Consider the following 16,161-nt stretch of genomic DNA (forward strand, 5'->3'; position numbering starts at 1 on the left):
ATTTAAGCGGAAAACCTAATAATCGTTTGTTGTTTTTTTTTATTTATTCAATTAATATATTTTTTTTTGATTTTTAAAAATCCGAAATATGTTTAAGTGTAAAACAAATTATGATGCTGAACAAAAAATTTGGTATGGTCCAAAAATAAAATCTAATTCTAATATTAATCATAAATCAGCTGGTGAAGTTATTTTATCTGTTTTGGAAAAAGTACCAAATAAAGTTATACAGGTGAGATAATTATAATGGATTTTAGAATGATTATGTCAACACCTTTAATTATAATATTGAGGAATTTATTAACATATTAAATTACAATGTATATCGAATGTGTATATCGAATATTATTAAAATCAGAGCGGGCACATAGTGATAGTAGTGATTTTACATTATGTATTTTACACAATGATTTTTGCATTAATAGTGGACATTCGTCTCATTCCCCATGTCAACAAAGCTTTTCGATAAGGGGAATGAGACTTACATCGTCGGTATTACGGAAGAGTTACGAAACTGCTTTTTTTGTGTTTCGATAAAAACGCATTTGAAAATATGACACAATAATGTCAATTATCAGGTTCGTATAAAATATATAACGCTATTTTTTCAAAACTACTAGCGTTAGAGTTAACGTAAGTGGCTTTGTTATAATAATAAAGTTTAAAAAATTCTGAATTTTTTGATTATATAACTCTCAAAAAAGCAATTTCGTGACTCTTTAATATTACCGTATGTCAATAATTCATGCAAAAAGTTGTGGTGTAAATACAAGTTTTTATGTAAACGCAGTTTATCGCGATATACACACATATTAAAAATAGCGCTATATTTATTTTAATAAATGAATGTTGCTAGAGTGTTTGTTCATAAAAATTGCCAAATTTTTGCAATATAGCGCAAATTTGACAATTTTAAGGGCAATTGCAATTTTCGAATGAGTATAGCAGTTAAATCCTTTGAACTGTGTTGTTTTTTTTGCGGAATAGCATTTCGCAGTTATGATTTTGCAATATTTCGTTTACGAAAATTTCTATTATATAATATTAACTAATTTGTGTGTACACCTCATTGCATCCGCGGTAATATATTATTAAAAACATCCGATTTAGCTTATAATCACGTTTCACAATGTTCACAATCGTATTTTTGACCTAAGTTTAACTCAGACTGTTTGGTATCCTTCATTATTCTAAATTATTTATTCTAAATTATGCACTACAAATTGCCATAAAATGACAAAAATCTTCCAATAGGGGGTCTTATGTAACAAAAAAAAAATATCGAACAAAATTTTTTTATTATTTTAATGAATAAAAATTTCGCAATCTTACAAAGTAGCTTGGTAATTTCAATGTTAATTTTTTTTTTGTTGTTTTCAAAAGCTTTCATTGCAGTTTTATTCGAATTAAATTTTTATAGTAGGAAGTAAGTGCGGCAATCACGTAATGAATGTCATACATTATTAAGAAAATGTCAAACTTTTTTATTCAATGAAAAAGAAATCTTGCATACATATATACGTACATACATATTATACATACATACATAAAATTTTCATCACAAATTTTATAACGGTGTTTTTTCAATAGAAATGCTTTTTGAGCAAACCAAATTTAATTTGTAAAATATAGAGTGCCGAAAATAAAATGCTTTTTTAAGCGTTTTTGTCGAACAATATCGTATCGTATGTCACGCAATGATTCAATAAATTTTTTGACATTTACGTAAAATTTTTTACTCAATTAATTTCGGTAAAAATGTAGTAGATGTTATAATGTGTAGCTTAGGGTTAGTTACCTCTAATTCTAAATAATTCAAAGACCACAATCTAATAACGCTGCTTTCTCGAAATCCAACTGTATGACTTACAAATAAATAAAAAATTCAAATAGAAAATCTTATAATTTTTAGCATTTTTGATTCATAAGAGTTCTGTGTTTGTATGCAATATGCATAAATGCTTAAAACCCGCACAATTAATTTCAGATTAGTGCAAATAATGGAATACAAATCACTGGTAAACAAATGCACACTCTCAGTATAAGAGCTTGTCAAAATCTTCAACTAAAGGGCTTGAAACAGAATGATGTTATTGGATTTGCAGCTAGCAATAGTCATTATTTAGCTCCAATAGTTTTTGGTTCATTTTTGTGTGGAACAACACTTAGTACATTAGATCCATCCTTTAGAAAAGGTACTTAGACTTAAAATTAAATTATGTATACATACATATGTACATATGATGTAATGTACTTGCACTTACATAAAAATTTAAATTTTTTAGATGAAATAAAGCATATTTATTCATTTACAAAACCAAAGATAATATTTTGTGATCCTGAGAATTATGAAGCTATGAAAGCTAGTAACGCTGAATTAAATTTAAATGCCTCAATTTATTTGATGAAAGGTCACGTGGAAGGAGTAGAACCCGTAGATGTATTTTTAAAATCAACCGGGAAGGAGTCAAATTTTATGTATGTATTTTATAAAATAATTGAATATAAGTTCGTATATTAGAAGTATTAAATATATTGCCTTTGTTTAATACTCAGTTCTTTTTTCAAATTTTTGATTCCAACGCATTTAATGATTAAGTTATAATATATAAGATTAATCAAATATAATTTGTGAGTGTCATGTACTTAATGTACTTAATCAAAGGCTGTCTTTAGTTAATTGGTTAAATTTTATAATGAACACACATATTGTATTTGTATTTTTAGTCCACCCAAATTACAAGATGGAGGTGATCAAGTTGCAACTATATTATGTTCATCTGGAACAACTGGTTTACCGAAAGGTGTCTGTATGTCACATAGAATGTTAACAAGACAAATTGATTTTGCGTAAGCGGAAAATAAATGACCTATTTAATAAATCTAATAAGTTTCGATTTATAATTAAGTTGAATTTTTGTTACAGGAATTTGACTGAAGATGAAGTTTTCTTTTGTTACAGTACTTTATACTGGTTAACTGGATTATTTATGGTAATTATGTTAAATTATAAGTTAATTATAATTAATCTTGAATAATTATAGTTAATCTTGGGAACAATGAATAAATGTTCACGTATTATTATTGATGAACCATTTTCAACTGAAACGTTTTTCGATATTGTTGAAAAATATCGTGTAACGAATTTATTATGTCCACCATCACAATTAGCTTTGATAACACAAAGTCCTGAATTAGAGAAACGTGATTTATCCAGCATAATAAAATTTAATTGTGGAGGTGGTGCTGTACCAGTTGTATTAATAAAAAAATTTGAAAAATATTTAACAAATGGATTTGTTTTTGTTGCATATGGTATGAGTGAAATTTCTGGTTGTTCAAATATCGAATCTCTGAAGTATAAACGTATTGGTTCAGTTGGACAAATGACACCAAATGCTGAAATAAAAATTATAGATTCTCATAATAATCAATTGGGAATTGGTGAACAAGGTGAAATATGTTTAAGAATAGATGTTAAATGGCCCGGCTATTATGGTAATGAAAAAGCAACAAATGATATTTATGATAAAAATCGTTGGATACATTCCGGTGATATTGGATATTTTGATAACGACGGTTATTTATTTGTTGTAGATAGAAAGAAAGATATATTAAAATATAAGAATTTTCATGTTTCTCCTACTGAAATTGAACAAATTATATTAGAATTACCAGATGTATTAGAAGTTTCTGTTTGTGGTGTACCAGATATTGTTTATACAGATTTACCTACTGCTTTGGTTGTAAAAAAATCACAAAGTAATTTAACATCAGATGATATTTTAAAATTAGTTGAAACGAAATTAGCTGATTTTAAAAAATTACGAGGTGGAGTTTATTTTGTTAAAGAGCTACCAAAAACGGCATCAGGAAAAATTCAAAGAAATAAAATAAAAGAAATGGCAAATCAATTTTCAAAGCAAAAGGAAATTGCGACGCGATGAATGGAAATTCGATTTCAATTTATTTGCTTTTTCTTTCTGTTCTAAGTTTCTTTATTTTTTAAGCAAATAATTTAATAATTTTTGATGTAGCTTATAAGTTTATGTAAATAAGATTACAATTATGTAAAAAATAAAGTAAATTTAATACAATTAACCTTTGTAAAAAAATACAAGTTTCGAATGAATTAACCATTTCCAAAAAAAATGTTGATTAGCTATTTAAAATTTCAGATTAAACATTTGTTTTCAAAATAATTTGAAGAATTTTCAAAAATTTATCCTAAAGAAGAATCATACAAGTTTGGGTTTATACCACTAATTATGTACAAAAGAGACAAGAATGATTGATAGGTGTAAGATGATTTTGTATTTTAGATTTGAATTGCCTTATATTGCGTGTTATTATAAAATATACTTTCTTTCTCCGGGTTTTACTAATAAGCATATATTCGGATTTCGTAAAGGCAGAGTGGTCAGGAAATACTGTTTCTATTATAAAAAAAAAAAACTAGAAACAAATACATTTAACTTCGATTTAACCGCTAGCTCAAACCGGGTTTGTACTAATTTTCAGAGTAATACTTCTTGTACCCGGTAACTCAGATCTGATTTTTTAAATTAGATTCTTAATTAATTCAATTAAATCACTTTATTTGAACTTTGAAGGTAATTTGAAAGGGATTGATTGATAAAAATCTTATTCTTTATTTGCCGAATTTTAGATTTTATGTCTTTAAAGATTTATATAGAGGTTTTTTATAAAAGTAAGTACACAACACACATTCACTAATAATCGAAACAGTTATATTCACCTTTATTTGTATGCCATAGAGAAATTCAATGTTGTGTCATATTGAGACAAAGTGTGTTAGGTTTTAATGCACATATGTTTGTACATGTTCAAAAAACAAAGTTTTAATTATGTTTTATCAACACTATGTAACTGTTATGCGATTATAATACAAACATAATACATATGTAGTTTTGGTACATCGTTTTATAACTGTTATTTACCATTGCAATACAATGTTCGAATACAAGATGTACGAACAATTTTGTTTATACTCTACATATTTTTAATAGACTCAGTCTGTGTATAATTCATACATTTACTGTTTTGCCATTACATCTCCGTTAATCTAATTATACATGTATATGTACATATATAAAATATGTAACTTTATACTATTAATTAAAAAACAGCTGGTTAAATATATTCAAACCAAATTTAAACCTAATTAGAATATAAAAACTTTAATGCACTTAGTCTTTTACAATAAGACATAACAGTACAGTATCATTTAAATATATTAGAAAGATGTTTCATTTATCAATGGAAATTATATATAACAGTTAAATAAGTATAATTACACAATAAAATGTAGCCAAACATTGTTCCGACAATCAGGCAAAAACTAAAACTGAAAATGTTGTAGCAATACAAATTGCAAAATACTTTTAAAAAAACTTTTATAATAACTCAAAATACTTTAAAAAAAAGATCGGAACTTTTATGACATGTTTTCTAATTTTAAAACTGCAGTGATCTTCAATACTAGAGATTTCAACTTGTTATTTTGAATTACAGAATTGTGTGTATTACAATTTAACATTATTATTGCAATTTCAGTCAGTGTATAATAAGCATACACCGTTTACATACCGTTATATTTACAATGTTATCTTTATTTCTCTTAGCTATGCATAGTAAAAAATAATTACTGGAATACCATGTAGCTGTATTCGAAGACTATTAAAATTTTATTTTTGATAAATTTACTTTAAATCGAACAGGATTTTAAAATTAAATAAAAATTTAATTTACTTATTTTTAGCAAGTCTAATTACATTATTGAAAGCAAGTAAATCCGTTTTACTTACACAAATTTTTCTAAATGAAACTTATTTACTACATGAGCTAATTTTTCAGTCTAACTTGGTTTATTCAGCAATATAATTTTAATATCTGAATAAATGCGATCTTAAAATATTAGATCTGCAGGTAACCATATAAAGAATGACAACATCTCAAACTATTTAATATTTTGAACATATTTTATATATTATAAAACAATTATAATATTTATAAGTCTATAGAAAATATTAGAAAATAATAATAAAGAAAGAATTTAGATAGCTGTGTTGCCGATATATGTATATATTTTAAAACAGTATAACAATTATAAATATTACTTACCAATTAATATTCTATAAGTATTTTGACCCTATAACAATCACTACAATATTTAATATAGAAAAAATTAAAATTATATTTTTTAAAACAAAATTCATCTCACTTACTGTATACTGTGAAATTACATAATGATTATAGATCTATAACTATAATTTTATGACTTTTATCTCCACATTTTATATATGTATGTAAATATATGTATATGTTCTTAATAAATAGTAATTTGTATATAACTAATAATTTTTTATACATATGGACGGTAATAAATTTGAAGTTTTGTAAAAAATTTTTTTTGTTTGCCTTCAAAAACTTATAAAAACTCTGCACAATATTCATTTAATTCTCAGTTTATAACTGAATTTCGTACAGATTTTTTTTAATAAAAAATTAATTTAAGGAATATTTAAAATTTTATAGAACTGGATTTGATTAATTATACATACATACTTACATACATTCTAAAATTATAAATCTTAAAGTTTTAAATTATACAAAAAAAATTGTTTAATTAATTGAGTTTTTTTTTATCACTCTTTGAATTTCAAAACCAGAAATATGTTTAAGTGTAAAACAAATTATGATGCTGAACAAAAAATTTGGTATGGGCCAAAAATAAAATCTAATTCAAATAGTGATAATAAATCAGCTGGTGAATTTATATTATCTGTTTTGGAAAAAGTACCAAATAAAGTTATACAGGTGAGATAAATTTTTAGTGAGCTCGATTTTTGGTGAAACGTGTAACTGTGAACGCATTCCTTTGTACTTGAATTTGTATTGGATTAAAAGTGTTTTATTATAATTTATATTTAATTTTATTTAAAAAAAGATGTAGCAAGTAACATGTAAGTAGAAATTACATGATTCACTAATTGAAATTTTTAATTTATTATTGTAAATAAATTAATATGTAAAATATACGTTCCATGGTACAAGACGTTTTTGTTGTATAATTTAACAATAATTTAAAAAATCTGATCGAGACAAAAAATGCTCTTGATTAAAATGTAAAACGGCTCTAGTTAATGGAATATATAATTAATTTAATATTGTATAAAAAACTAAATGATTATGGTTTGAAAATATTTTAAAACAACATACATACATACATATCTAATATATCGAATAAGAGCAGAATAGTGTTTTCGGCAATAAAAAAATACTTTTCTGAATCTGTATGGCATTTAAAGAAAATTTATATATTTTCTGTGCTATGACTATGGTCCACATATAAAGCTATCCAATTGTACTTAATCTATATAAGTAGCTATTAAATAAATATATTTAATTTTAATACGTGAGCATTTCAATTTAAGTGTGTGAATACGATTATTAAGATTTATATTTAGGTAATAATTAAATTATATCTATTATGTGAAATAAAATATCGATTTTGATAAAACAAAATTGTCAGAATCCAAATTTCTATAGAATGCAGTAAAAGTAAAAATTTTTTTATTGAAAATATTGCCAAATTTTTTATTAACAGAAATTAGAAATCTATTAATGTTATCTTTTAATTAATTTAATATATTTATTTCAAATAATCTTATTAAATTCTTTTATCTTTTAATTAATTTGCAATTCAATATTCAGTGTCAAAGTTATACTTTCTATTGTTTGATAGTGACACCGTACCTAATTTTTAGAAATTGAAGAACAATTAATTCACAATTGTACTTTGTATTGCACTAAACATTTTTATGTGAAAATATACACAATTATACTTGACAATATCAATTTATAAATTTTAAAATGAAATTGTCAAATTTCAACTACATTAATGTGGAGAAATTTTTAATTCTATTGTACGATATAATCCATACACACATTCATAAATATGTATGTATATGTATTAACAACAATTTAATACTCCAAAATTCTAACTCTAACTCTGCCTCTTCTTCATACAATATTCTAAATTTCAGATTAGTGCAAATAATGGAATACAAATCACTGGTAAACAAATGCATACTCTCAGTATAAGAGCATGTCAAAATCTTCAACTAAAGGGCTTGAAGCAGAATGATGTTATTGGATTTGCAGCTAGCAATAGTCATTATTTAGCTCCAATAGTTTTTGGTTCATTTTTATGTGGAACAACACTTAGCACATTAGATCCATCGTTCAGAAAAGGTACTTACACTGAAAAATTAAATTATGTATATGTACATATGTGGTAATGTTCTTAATAAATTTTTATAAAATTTCGTATTTACTTGCACTTATGTACATAAAAATTTAAATTTTTTAGATGAAATAAAGCATATTTATTCATTTACAAAACCAAAGATAATATTTTGTGATCCTGAGAATTATGAAGCTATGAAAGATAGTAATGCTGAATTGAATTTAAATGCCGCAATTTATTTGATGAAAGGTCATGTTGAAGGAGTAGAAACAGTTGAAGTGTTTTTAAAATCAACTGGAACAGAACAGAATTTCGTGTAAGTAAAGAAATATGTACCTATTATGTTATAGTTTATGTAGTTGAATATCAGACCATAAATTCTCTTGTGTTTTAGTCCTCCTAAATTACAAGATGGAGGTGATCAAGTTGCAACTATATTATGTTCATCAGGAACAACAGGATTACCGAAAGGTGTCTGTATGTCACATAAAATGTTAATAAGGCCAACTGGCGTCACGTAAGTTTTTAACGAAAAAAAAAATTAATTAATTTGTAATTGTCATTTTACTAAATAAATTTTTTTATAATAGAACTTTGACAGAAGATGACGTCTTCTTGTGTTATAGTTCCTTATATTGGTTAAGTGGATTAATTATGGTAATTGTAAATTATTTTGTAATATTAATTAATTTAAACAAATTTTTTATATAATTTAAAATACAGTTAACCCTGGGAACAATGAATAAATGTTTACGTGTTATTATAGATGAACCATTTTCAACTGAAACCTTCTTTGATATTGTTGAAAAATATCGTGTAACGAATTTATTAGGTGCACCATCACAATTAGCATTGATAACACAAAGTCCTGAAATAGAGAAACGTGATTTATCAAGTATAACAAAATTTAATTGCGGGGGTAGTGCCGTACCAGTTGTATTAATAAAAAAATTTGAAAAATATTTACCAAATGGATTTGTTTTTGTTGCATATGGTATGAGCGAAATTGCTTGTTGCTCAAATATTGAATTTTTGGAATATAAGCGCATTGGTTCAGTTGGACAAATGATGCCAAATACTGAAATAAAAATTGTAGATTTTCATGGTAATCAGTTGGGAATTGGCGAAGAAGGTGAAATTTGTATCAGAATAGACGTTAAATGGCCCGGTTATTTTGGTAATGACAAAGCCACAAATGATGTTTATGATGAAAATAATTGGATAAGTTCCGGTGATATTGGATATTTTGATAACGACGGTTATTTATTTGTTGTAGATAGAAAAAAAGAGATATTAAAATATAAGAATTTTCATGTTTCTCCTACCGAAATTGAAGAAATTATATTAGAATTACCAGATGTAATAGAAGTTTCTGTTTGTGGTGTACCAGATATTGTGTATACGGATTTACCCGCAGCTTTGGTTGTAAAAAAACCAGCAAGTAATTTAACATCAAATGATATTTTAAAATTAGTTGAAACGAAATTGGCTGATTTTAAAAAATTACGAGGCGGAGTTTATTTTGTTAAGGAGCTACCAAAAACGGCATCAGGAAAGATTCAAAGAAATAAAATAAAAGAAATGGCAAATCAATTTTCAAAGCAAAAGGAAATTGCGACGCGATAATGGAATTTCAATTTATTTGTTTTCTCTTCCTGTTCTAAACTTCTTTATTGTTTAGGCTAACAATTTACTTATTTTTGATGTAGTTTATAAGTTTATATTGTAATTAATAATACAGTTAAGTAAAAATGTATCTGATTTTGGATTTTAAGTTTTAATTGCTTTAAATGAAGTATGTACTACTTTTACATACATACATACATTTTAATTCTCTAAACGCAGAAAGGGCCGGGAAACAATTTTGCTATTAGAAAAAACTAGAAACAAGTGTATATACGCCTTTCAATTTAAACCTTTAAATTAACCGTTAGCTCAAACCGGCTTTTCATTAATTTTCAAAGTAATAGTTCTTGCATCCCCGGTAAATCCGATCTGATTATTTAAATTAGATTCTTAATTAATTCAGTTAAATCTTCTTGTTTGAACCTTGAAGATAATTTAAAGAGTGATATAATTGCAATGAAATTGTAATACATTTTATTTTGTAACAATTATTATTTTATTAATCTTTGCATCACAATGTCCGACTACAAGATGGAACAATTTTGTTTACCATAATATGTATGTACATATTTTTATATAAACTATAAATAAATGGGTATTATTCGTTTGTTTATTGGCTACAATTCCATCTCTGGCGAAATTTATATATAAAATATGTAATTGTATTCAATTAATTAAAAAAGACAGGCTTAGACACATTCAAATTTTCGTAGAACATAAGAGCTTTTATGGACTTAGGCTTTTATAGTAAGATATGACAGTATTATCTACTATTTGAACATGAAAGTGTTCAAAAGCTTTTTCATTTATTATTTATTATAATTGATTGCTTCTATAATAAGAAAATTGTTCACACTATGTAGATGAAAGTTATATTTATACGTTAATATAAGTATTTCAACTGTAGTTAAATAGTTTTAATTGAACTTAGTTTCCAAATATTTAAAAAAAAATCAAAATTTCAGATTCAAATGTTCAGGTATTTTAAAAAAAGACTGCAAATTTTCCTTCCAATGGCTAAATGAAGAGTTTCATCGCGGCTTTCCCACGTTGTATGTGTAGATTTTAAAACTGCAATAATATTATTATAAGTAGATTTCAACTTATTATAATTTGAATCGCTGAATTAGTGTATTACAACTATATTGTAGTGTATAGGAATTTCAAAGTCAGAGTATAATAGATATACATTTTTGTACCGTTCTGTTCATAACGCTATCACTGAATTATACTCAGTAAAGCAGAATTACTCCAACTCCACAAATACCATACCAATACAGTATCCATGACTTCAAAAATGTAGTAAAACTTAAAATATATATACATTGCATACACATTCCGAAAAGTATACAAAAACTTTTGTCTTTTGTATTATATTCAAATATCTATTGATACGTTTCTACTACGCAGAAAAAAGCAGAAAACTCAGCGAGAAAATAGATAACTCAGCGAGATCTTTTTTATATACATTTTAATGAAAAGTTGCCAGAATCAATTAGTTAATAAAGTAAACACTGTAGAATTATTGTGTTTGTGTATAACTCATTTTGATTTTATTACTACCGACCGCATTGTTTACAATAAGGAAGGTCATGCGATGGAACCAAATTTTGTATATGGAATTTTTAGTGAACACACACTTCTCCACGGTAGAATTGAGTAAATAAATTATTTTTAAGAGAGATGATAATTTATCGGCCTGTGTGTGCGCGCGTGTATTTCATGTTTAATTGAAATGATTTTGATGAAATTTTATGTGTGAGTTTATTATGGTTATGTTCCAATTTCGCACATATAAAGAAAACAGTTACCCAATTTTATTTAAATTTAATGTTTAAATTCGGGGTGTTAGCATAATGAACGTTTAAAATTTTCGGCAATAGCAGGGCTGGGAAGCCGGACTAGGGTTCGATTTTACATTTTTTACCAATCTCCTGATCTGAGTTCTGGTTGTTACCGAAACTAACAGACGAACTTTTTAAGGAATTCGGATGACACAAAGCGAAACTCTACTAAGAGCCAAATTTACTATTTACTATTTACATATTTCTAGGTACATATATTAACTAAATGCTTACTAACTTTCTTAAAATTTGAAAGTATGTTTTAAAATCATTTTCATAATTTCTTTAACAGTTTCACTAAAATACACAATACACATTGCGGTCAGTTCTATGCTGATCACATCAAATTTTTTATACATATATGGTAATAAAATTATTTATCTGTTTACTTTAAAAAATTCATAAAAACTCTGTACAATATTCGTTTTACTCTCAGTTTATAGCCGAATTTCGTTCAGATTTTTACTGTTAAAAAATTTGAAATATTTGAAATTTAAAAATTGTATTTGATTAATTATACATACCTACATACATACATTCTTAAACAATAAATCTTAAAATTTTAAATTATAGAAAAAAAATTGAATTAAAAATTAATTGTTTTTTTTTTATTACATTGTTTTTTGAATTTCAAAACCATAAATATGTTTAAGTGTAAAACAAATTATGATGCTGAACAAAAAATTTGGTATGGGCCAAAAATACAATCTAATTCTAATATTGACAATAAATCAGCTGGTGAATTTATTTTATCTATATTAGAAGAAGTACCAGATAAGGTTATACAGGTGAGATAAATTTTTAGTGAGCCAATTTTTCGTATTTACTCGTAGCTTCTCAAATATACTTTAGTAAATTGTGACTGAGTTTATTTGAGTGCGTGAATATTATATATTAGTTAAAATTTATTTAGGTAATCATTAAATTATGATGTGAAATGAAAGGTACGGTATATTAAAAATAAATGTAGGTATATTAATTTTGTAAAACAAAATTATCTCAATACTAATTTTTATATACACTGAAAAAGTAGTATAAAGTTGTATAAACATTTAATAAATATATACATATATTGAATTTATTAACATATCTCTTTATTTATTAGAAGTAATATTTATACACTTTATTTAATGTTGTAGTTGTTATCATTTTGATTAATTTGAAATATTTATTTTAAATAATCTGAAGAAATCTTTTATCTTTTAATTAATTTGTGATTCAATTGCCAGTGTCAATATCATACTTTTGCCGTTTGACATTTAAGTATTTGCTATTATAATTGTTAATTAATTATAAAATCGAATACTTAATGTTGTTTAACTGTGCAATTGTACTTAACATTATAGTGAATATTATAGTACTGACAGACATATAAGATCGATAGTATGATATTTTCTGTGTTAGATTAATATCAGACGTGTGTCTGCTACTTCGTAATATTATTAAGTATTATTAATATGTATAAACTCAACATCAATGCATACTATATTCAATAGACTAATATTATAATTCACAATACCGATTTTGTCTTTCATAGCATTCTGGTGACAAATATTTTAATAAATTTTTCAACTTGAAGTTTTCAACATTGAATTATTCACCGCAAAAAAATACAATACATTTATACATTCATTTTCAAAATTTTACTTCAAAAAATTATAACAACAAAATTTGAATACTAAGCTTATGTCTGTCACTGATTTTAATGCTATACATATTTATAAAATTATAATATTCATATTATAACACACAATTATATTTCACAATAATTATAAAACTAAAATTTATAAATTTTAAAATGAAATTAATGAATTTCAGCAGTGAAGAAGTTTTTAGTTTTACTGTACGGCGATATCATCCGTACAAACTTGCATCGATGTGTATGTATTAATAATAATATTGTACTCTAAAAGTTTTAACTCCAATTTTTTCTCTTTGGCTTGTATATTTAATTTCAGATTAGTGCAAATAATGGAATACAAATCACTGGTAAACAAATGCATACTCTTAGTATAAGAGCATGTCAAAATCTTCAACTAAATCGTTTGAAACAAAATGATATTATTGGAATTGCAGCTAGCAATAGTCATTATTTAGCTCCAATAGTTTTTGGTTCATATTTATGTGGAACAACACTTAGCACATTAGATCCATCTTTTAGAAAAGGTACTTGCACTTAAAAATTACATCATGTGTAATGTTCTTAATAAATTTTTATAATTTTTTGTATTTACTTGCACTTATGTACATAAAAATTTAAATTTTTTAGATGAAATAAAGCATATTTATTCATTTACAAAACCAAAGATAATATTTTGTGATCCTGAGAATTACGAAGCTATGAAAGATAGCAACGCTGAATTGAATCTGAATGCCTCAATTTATTTGATGAAGGGTAATGTAGAAGGAGTAGAAACAGTTGATGTATTTTTAAAATCAACCGGGAAAGAGTTAAATTTTGTGTAAGTAATTCAAGCCATAAATTCTTTTGTGTTTTAGACCATAAATTCTTTTGTGTTTTAGTCCCCCTAAATTACAAGATGGAGGTGATCAAGTTGCAACTATATTATGTTCATCAGGAACAACAGGATTACCGAAAGGTGTTTGTATGTCACATAGAATGTTATTAAGACTAACTGGTTTCACGTAACTTTTTAACAATTAATTTTTAGTTTTTGTTTACTAAATAAATTTTTCTTAATAGAACTTTGACAGAAGATGACGTTTTCATGTCTTATAGTTCGTTATATTGGTTAAGTGGATTAATTACGGTAATTGTAAATTATTTTTGTAATTTAATATTAATTAATTTAATCAAATTTTGTACTCGTATATGATTTTCAATATAGTTAAACCTGGGAACGATGAACAAATGTTTACGTGTTATTATAGATGAACCATTTTCAACTGAAACCTTCTTTGATATTGTTGAAAAATATCGTGTAACGAATTTAATAGGTCCACCATCACAATTAGGTTTGATAACGCAAAGTTCTGAATTAGAAAAACGTGATTTGTCTAGTATAACAAAATTTAATTCTGGAGGTAGTACTGTACCAGCATCATTAATAAAAAAATTTGAAGAATATTTACCAAATGGGTCTGTGTATGTTTCATATGGGATGAGTGAAATCGCTTCTTGCTCAAATATGGAATTTATAGAATATAGGCGTAGTGGTTCAGTTGGACAAATGATGCCAAATACTGAAGTAAAAATTTTAGATTTACATGGTAAACAGTTGGGAGTTGGCGAAGAAGGAGAAATTTGCATCAGAATAGACGTTAAATGGCCCGGTTATTTTGGTAATGACAAAGCCACAAGTGATATTTATGATGAAAATCATTGGATAAGTACCGGTGATATTGGATATTTTGATAACGACGGTTATTTATTTGTTGTAGATAGAAAAAAAGATATATTAAAATATAAAAATTTTCATGTTTCTCCTACCGAAATTGAAGAAATTATATTAGAATTACCAGATGTAATAGAAGTTTCTGTTTGTGGTGTACCAGATATTGTGTATACGGATTTACCCGCAGCTTTGGTTGTAAAAAAACCAGAAAGTAATTTAACATCAGATGATATTTTAAAATTAGTTGAAACGAAATTGGCTGATTTTAAAAAATTACGAGGCGGAGTTTATTTTGTTAAGGAGCTACCAAAAACAGTATCAGGCAAAATTCAGAGAAATAAGGTGAAAGAAATGTTAATTCATTATTCAAGCAATAAGGGTTCTGGAACCAGTTGTTGAAAATTAAAATTTAAACTTTAATTTATGTTTACTTTAATTACGTTTCTATTTTTTAATTGGTTTTTAATAAAGAAAAAAAAATAAGTAAAAAACTATTAATGTAGACTAAAGTGTAACTAATAATGCAGATATAAAGTATTTATGTATGATGCAAGTTTATACTATTGAAATTTTCTTGTAATAAAAACTAATTGTGTAAATATGTTAATAGCGCCATCTCTTAGTCAAAGTTATACTTTACATTGAAAAACAACTTTGTTTTATGAAAATTATCATGTACACAAAATCACTAATATATTGGTTTGAGTTCGTGATAACGTAATTTTTTTGGTATATTTTTTTCATATTAATTGGAGTTGATCAATATTGTCTTATGGCCCCAGAGTTTTATGGCCAAGATATTATTTGAATTTTTTTACTACAGCCTGATATAGGATCCTTACTAATTTTCAATTTCACATCAAGCTGATTCTATATTTCTTTATGTTTTATAGTTCCTACCAAAATTTATTCGATTTTTCTGTAATAAAAGCATGACAAACAGTAAAAAATTGTATCTTATTTTAAGAGTTGGATCTAGATTTTAAACTCATCCGAAATCTCTCAAAATTAGTTTAAATTTGAATTAATTATAGTTAATGTTTTTTCAAGATTCTGAACTAGA

At 25.5% G+C, this 16,161-nt stretch overlaps 3 protein-coding genes across 3 annotated transcripts; all 3 read left to right on the top strand.

The window, feature by feature from the left end:
- On the top strand, positions 1–4,101 carry LOC129618962 (uncharacterized). Its single transcript, XM_055534001.1, has 6 exons — positions 1–232; positions 1,988–2,195; positions 2,286–2,478; positions 2,728–2,850; positions 2,927–2,993; positions 3,045–4,101. Exons 1-6 carry the CDS (start codon positions 89–91, stop codon positions 3,945–3,947), a joined length of 1,638 nt encoding a protein of 545 aa, XP_055389976.1. The 5' UTR covers positions 1–88; the 3' UTR covers positions 3,948–4,101.
- A 2,594-nt stretch (positions 4,102–6,695) lies between these two features.
- On the top strand, positions 6,696–10,016 carry LOC129619054 (uncharacterized). The gene is made up of 6 exons (XM_055534132.1): positions 6,696–6,840; positions 8,070–8,277; positions 8,396–8,588; positions 8,667–8,789; positions 8,863–8,929; positions 8,996–10,016. Exons 1-6 carry the CDS (start codon positions 6,697–6,699, stop codon positions 9,896–9,898), a joined length of 1,638 nt encoding a protein of 545 aa, XP_055390107.1. The 5' UTR covers position 6,696; the 3' UTR covers positions 9,899–10,016.
- A 2,286-nt stretch (positions 10,017–12,302) lies between these two features.
- Positions 12,303–15,619, top strand: LOC129618997 (uncharacterized). The gene is made up of 6 exons (XM_055534042.1): positions 12,303–12,530; positions 13,701–13,908; positions 14,012–14,204; positions 14,266–14,388; positions 14,447–14,513; positions 14,592–15,619. The coding sequence occupies exons 1-6, from the start codon at positions 12,387–12,389 to the stop codon at positions 15,495–15,497; spliced, it is 1,641 nt and encodes a 546-aa protein (XP_055390017.1). The 5' UTR covers positions 12,303–12,386; the 3' UTR covers positions 15,498–15,619.
- Positions 15,620–16,161: the final 542 nt, after the last annotated feature.

The sequence above is a fragment of the Condylostylus longicornis genome, unplaced genomic scaffold, assembly GCF_029603195.1.
Source record: "Condylostylus longicornis isolate FDR11 unplaced genomic scaffold, ASM2960319v2 ptg000010l, whole genome shotgun sequence".
In the NCBI taxonomy this organism is placed as follows: Eukaryota; Metazoa; Arthropoda; class Insecta; order Diptera; family Dolichopodidae; genus Condylostylus; species Condylostylus longicornis.